General features: G+C 41.6%; 1 protein-coding gene across 1 annotated transcript; it reads left to right on the top strand.

Moving 5' to 3' along the window:
• Window positions 1–4,581: 4,581 nt before the first annotated feature.
• Window positions 4,582–5,775, top strand: GL218_00671 (uncharacterized protein; the record flags this gene model as incomplete). The annotated part of the gene is made up of 1 exon (XM_033577103.1): window positions 4,582–5,775. The coding sequence occupies one exon, from the start codon at window positions 4,582–4,584 to the stop codon at window positions 5,773–5,775; it is 1,194 nt and encodes a 397-aa protein (XP_033442359.1).
• Between the last annotated feature and the right edge of the window lie 225 nt (window positions 5,776–6,000).

The raw sequence follows: 6,000 nt of genomic DNA on the forward strand, positions 1-6,000 counted from the left end.
TCATATCAGAATCAGATACACTACCCCTAACGCTCGAGCACCGGGGGTCCAGTGGTGTACCAAGGTGCAAGTAATTGCGGGGGGAGGAGACGGGGGGGTGAGATATGTAGATTGGAGGGGGAAGATGAGGTAGATGGCGGGGGATTTAAAGTTGATGATGGAGTCGGATATTAATTGGCGATAGGTACGATGTACGATGAACAGCTAATACGGACGGGCCTTTTTGTAAGTCCAAAGTTAAAGTGTAAACCGTGTGTTGTCTGAAGTACGTTAGCACCTTGCGTGTAAGTCGTACTTTATTGTAATGTATAAAATATAAAATTCAAAAGTTTGGTATGCGTGTATAATTCCTTTCATTGATGTTGAATGGGCTGATATTGTCGTGTGTTCCCAGGTATCATTATTGTTTAATAATAATAAGAGGGGAAAGAAAGAGAGGGGAGATGGGAAATAGCATAGCAATGAGAACAGGAAGAATAAGACGAAGGGGGGGAAGAGGATGAGGGGACACAATAATACTTACATACCGGTACCTAAAAGCCACTTAGAAGTAAGGATCTAGAAAAAGGGAGAATGAGCCAAAAGGGTATTGTAATGGATTAAATGAATTAAAAGTGTAGAAATTGACAACGTGAGGAGAAAAGATATAGATGTAACTAGATATAATGACCAAAGGTATGGTTAAAGGTTGGTCGTAGGGTATAATCAATATCGTTTCACGCGTCCGGCGACGTTGATTGGAGTTACAGCCTTATCGCACATCCCTGATGATGCATAACAGTGCCGTGCAGTATTCCAACGAGTGAAGCAGCACCAGCGGTAGATAAGACGACTTGATTGATGGATAGGTGAATGGTGCGAGATTGGATCAGATGGGATCATGGGTGTATGTTAGGTAGTTTATCCCCCCCTCTCTACCTCTTTACCTTATTACCTTTTTACCTCTTTACAGGTAGTTACCACTTTTAATCTTCTTTATAAAACAGATCTACCCCATCTATTCCCCTCTCTAATTTGTGTATATACATACATCCAGCTTATTCGTTCGCTCGTTTTCTATCCATTGTGCCCCTCCTACTTCAACCGGTGCAGCTGGACAGGATATTAACAAATTACATCGTTTCGTTTGCTCACGGTTGCCAAGCCAGGACAGCATTATTACTATTAGCCTTGGCCTACACTACCCTATCTACCTTGTCTAGTGCTGTCCTTTGAGGCGAGGTCTTCCCCCCCAAAAGGAACCTAATGTTGATCAATGCCGGGGCGACTGCATACATATGTATATACCCCTGTTCTCACAGATCACGTTCAGACATCCTAACCCAGAAGGCCGCAGAAAAGTGGACAAAGGTTTGAAAATGTGATACACTACATGAACTCGACAAAGAAGAGATATATCTCTTTTTAGATTGTGTCTAGAAGAAATCTGATCTTGGCTTACCTCGGAGTTCCTTCCCCTATATGTAGATAACCATATAGAGTCCGGTATCAGCATTTCATAGGCTAACCCGTATCTAGAGCGCATATATGTGGCTGATGCTTGTTACTATCCAAGCCTCTAGAAACGATAGTATGCGCTTCTTCATAGGTTGTCTTGCCGCCTCAACGGGACATGATGAGTTTCGAGAAAAGCAATAGGGCCACGACGACGTACATATAACGGCAGCGTAGTACCAAACATATATGTATGTGAGCTGCGAAATTGCATGTCCGTCAGTGAAACGAGGGGCAATCCCAACGTTGTCGAAACTGCAACATCAGATACTGAAGGCTTTCGTTGACCAATGAAGGAGAATGAAAAGGACGAGACCCCGCTACGGAGGTGCAGAGGGAACACATTAAAAAAACAACCCAAATTTGTCATTATACCCACCCCCACGTATAACCATATTTTTTCTAATATTCGATAAGTGAATATATGATATACTTAATGAATAAATCGATAAAAATAAACGTAATAAAGTAAAATTTACATATAATTTTTAAATTATTTATATAAATTTTTAAAAAATATAAATGTTTTTATATTATATTTATTTATTTATTAAAATAAAGTTTATTATTTATATTAAATAAATTAAAAAATTAAAATTAAATTATTTTAATACATATTTTAAACTTTGTAAATTTATTCGTTTATTATTTTATGTAATATTTATTAATTATTTATTACTTTTTTATAATTTAAAATAAAATTTATTATTTATATTAATAAATTAAACATTATAAAAAATTAATAAATATTAATAAATATTACGTAAATAATTAAATACACGTATAAATTACTAAATTTAAATGTTATATTTTACTTTCTTTATTTATTTATTTATTTTATTTATTTTTATTCTTTCTTTCTTTTCTTTCTTTTCTTTCTTTTCTTTCTTTTCTTTCTTTTCTTTCTTCTTTCTTTTCTTTCTTTTTCTTTCTTTTTTCTTTCTTTTCTTTCTTTTCTTTCTTTTCTTTCTTTTCTTTCTTTTCTTTCTTTTCTTTCTTTCTTTCTTTTCTTTCTTTTTCTTTTCCTTTTCTTTCTTTTCTCCCGTCTTTTTCCTCCCGTGTTCTTTCCTCTTTTTCCCCCCGTTTTTTTCTCCTTCCTTTTCTGCCCTTCTCCCTTCTTCTTTCCTCCCTCTCCTGGTTATACGCTTCCCCCTCTTATTTAAAGGCTTATATGTAATAAACAATATAGTTTTAATCGGTTTTATTTGGATTTACCCCCTTCACCCTTGGGGTCAGTCCAATAATTTTAGCGTTTTTTTAATGTGTTCCCTCTGCACCTCCGTACCCCGCCCCAATGCGGTACGCTATTCTCTATCAGCAAATGTGAGTTGCCTTATTCGCGGCTAGGGTTCCATCAACCTCGACCCAATCGTCAGGGACTTGGACGAAACAACCACTAAGATCGATAACTTGGTCGTACTGGTTCTGCAATACACATCAGGGCCGTTACCACACTCGCCACCACCTTCGCCTTCTCCGTTGTCAAGAACTCCAAAGAATATCTCCAAATTCAACACTAATGCATACTATCAAGTATGCAGTACATTAGTGCCTAGGTATATCCGGTGAACCTCCAATTCGGCCCATATCCCTTGCTTCTACTCTCGCCTACATAATCTCTCGATGCTCTTACTAAGAGAGCAAACATATGTTGGAACATGTCGATGGCGCTGACTACTGGAGCTATTATAGTATGCATATTTGTCGGGAATTAGCTCGTGAAACGGCGCCTAATAGCAATGGTGTATCAAATTAACTTGATTGTCATTGCGCGTACAAGAGAGTATAATTGGATTTCAAACTCCTTAAGCTCAACTTTATCTTGACTTTCTGTCAGACCAGCTTATATTCGCAGATCATCCATCATCAGCTTCAGCTTCAGCTTCAAAGCAGCTCGGTATACATGATAGATCTTGCGCGTACGTATACCAAAGGCAAGGACATCTGAGTTTTGACAGACATGCATATATTTATGTATGCCAAGGACAACTTGCGGCTGCAATGCAGAGGTCCGTCCGGATTTGGCCCGTCCAAGGAGCTTATTTATATACCTCTTATAATATGAGGCAACGAGATAGCCTGTCAATGCTGCAGCTTTTCGGATCGTATACGTATTCGAAGCAGGCTAGAGGTAGAGGAGGTGAGGCACTCAATTATATAGTAGGTCAAATCTAAAAGATAGGAAAAAAGCACGAGTGAAGGATGATGTTTTAAAATTATTATCTAAACTGTATTTCCAGTCTAGCCCTGACTAACTTACCTCATTACATACTTCGAAACTCACGATGAATAATATAAATTGAAGGTCGACGGGTCGCTAAGAATGGATCTAATGAGATCTTGGAAACCTAAGCAGAGCTAGAGATTCGAAGCGTGGCTCGGGTTTGCGGGGGCAGCCACAGCGGGGTGAAGCACCTAACTGAGGAAGTAGTTGGATGCCTACAGCAGGTACCTACAGCTTACAGAGGGTACCTATAGAAGGTACATGTAGGTACCTATACCTATCCCAGCCGGGGTCTAAGCTGTCCTTGCATCATTTCATTCCGTTCCATTCCATTTCATTAATCTATCTTCAGCATCCAAGTTAACCACGTCACCGCCGCATACAAAGCTCATGCATGTGCATGTGGCCATTTGGTACCCTACTCACCAAGCTCATCCAGTAGAGTCTTCGAGGTACCTTGAACCTTAGGGCTTCTCACCTCACTTCGACATTCGACCTTCGATTTCAATATTCTACGCAGATTCTTGTCTGTCGTCAGCTCCAGTCAGCTCTGGCTATTTCCGAGAGTGTTTAAGGTCTTATTTGATTCCGGCTCCCAGCCCCCGTTTACCATGATGTTTACTTTTTCTGCCTGCGAGTAGCCGTCTCTCCTAGCTGAGCAACTAACCGACTAAGCGGTCAGCCGAAAATAGAACCATAGGCACCTACATTATTCAAAGCATGCCTTCGTTAATACAATTGTTTCCCGCTAGTCATTTGTACGCGATAGTTTTTCTCAATTTGCAGGTGTGAGGGAGATAGAAGCTTGAGATTTCAAGTCTTGAAAAGTAGACCGGGTAGATAAAATCTAATACGAATCGATAATGCCTTCAACCACCGTCAACAACTACTACGGAGAGGTTCCGAAAGTACATAACCTTGGATCGAAATGCCGGTTTGCCCCGACATCTCATCCCCCTTGCTCTTCCGATATCGACGAAATTCCGCCGGTAAACGCCCATTACTTTTACGCGTCTTCCGTTCCCATCGATGAACCTCTTTCTACCGCTCCTATTGCTGTTGCTGCCGATCCTAAATATATTAGGAGTAGCCTACGTCCATTCTCACCAGGGGACAACAACGCGATAGAGAAAGCTTGGTTGAGTCTCGCTTCGGATGCCTACCGTCAGAATCACTCCAATGCCCGGCAGAACCGACCTCCTAGCCCTTCACTTGCTAAGGCAAATAGCGAGAAGCTACGTGATATCGTACGCCAACTAGCTGTGGAACATGCTGAAAAGCATGCACGCGAAGGCCCCTCGCGGGAAAAGGTCCAGCCTTTCACTGAATCTTTGCCGGAGCCAGAAACTGCCGCGCTCTTATGCTGCAAAGAGCTTCTTGTTGATGTTGGTGTAGCCTTACGGACATCTTTCTGTGCTGTTGCAAGGCGAAAGCAACATGAGCTTAATAGAGATATGGTTGCTCAAGCTGTTATGAGTGAGATGAATACATTGCATACCGACTCGACGGCTTCCGTCACAGAACGCCATGCGCCGCCTGATAACATGTCTTCAAACCAGTCGCCAATCGACTCTGTGATGCGATCAAATCAACTTAATGAACAGCCCAATAGTCAGCCTTCAAGTATAACGTCACAGTCCCCAACGACAGCTCAGTATCCTTCAATTGACAAAAGCGCCAATGTGCCAGTCCCTGCGAAATCTTCGTTAGTGGACGACGGTATCTCAGGTAGACCATTTGTCCGCGTAGGTACGCCGGAAACTCCGATTAATTCTCCACCGGCGTCATTTCCGAGGGCGAATACTTTTCAGCCCAGCAGACTTGGTGAGGAGATGAGGATTGAAGAAGCCAGGCCGCCTCGTCCTGCGCCAGTAGAGAACTCATCCTCCCCTCCTAAGCCTGTGAAAACTCCAAAGGTGATTTCGCGCGAAGTGACGGTTGGTGTATCCAGGTTACATGAAGTATCTCTCCCCGCGTTACAGATGAAGCCCATATACTGGTCTCCTGTAAATGATATTGCTACCGTTCTTCGAGCTACTTGGTTCTATAGGTATTAAATCAATATTCCCACTGGTAGAAAGCATTCACTAATTTAAAATAGAGATGATATGAGGCCAATTGATCCCACTGTAGCTAATCAGCTAGAAGCTGGATATCGAGAGCTCAGGCCCCATACTGAGACGTGGAACGATGAGCTTAGATGTGCCGTAGAAGTTGGCCCTCTAGGTGAGGAAAAAGTCTCGCATCCCTTATGGCCAAAGGCGCTAGGCAAGTCTTCTAAA

The sequence above is a fragment of the Daldinia childiae genome (genome assembly GCF_008694065.1).
Source record: "Daldinia childiae strain JS-1345 chromosome Unknown Scaffold1, whole genome shotgun sequence".
Taxonomy (NCBI): Eukaryota; Fungi; Ascomycota; class Sordariomycetes; order Xylariales; family Hypoxylaceae; genus Daldinia; species Daldinia childiae.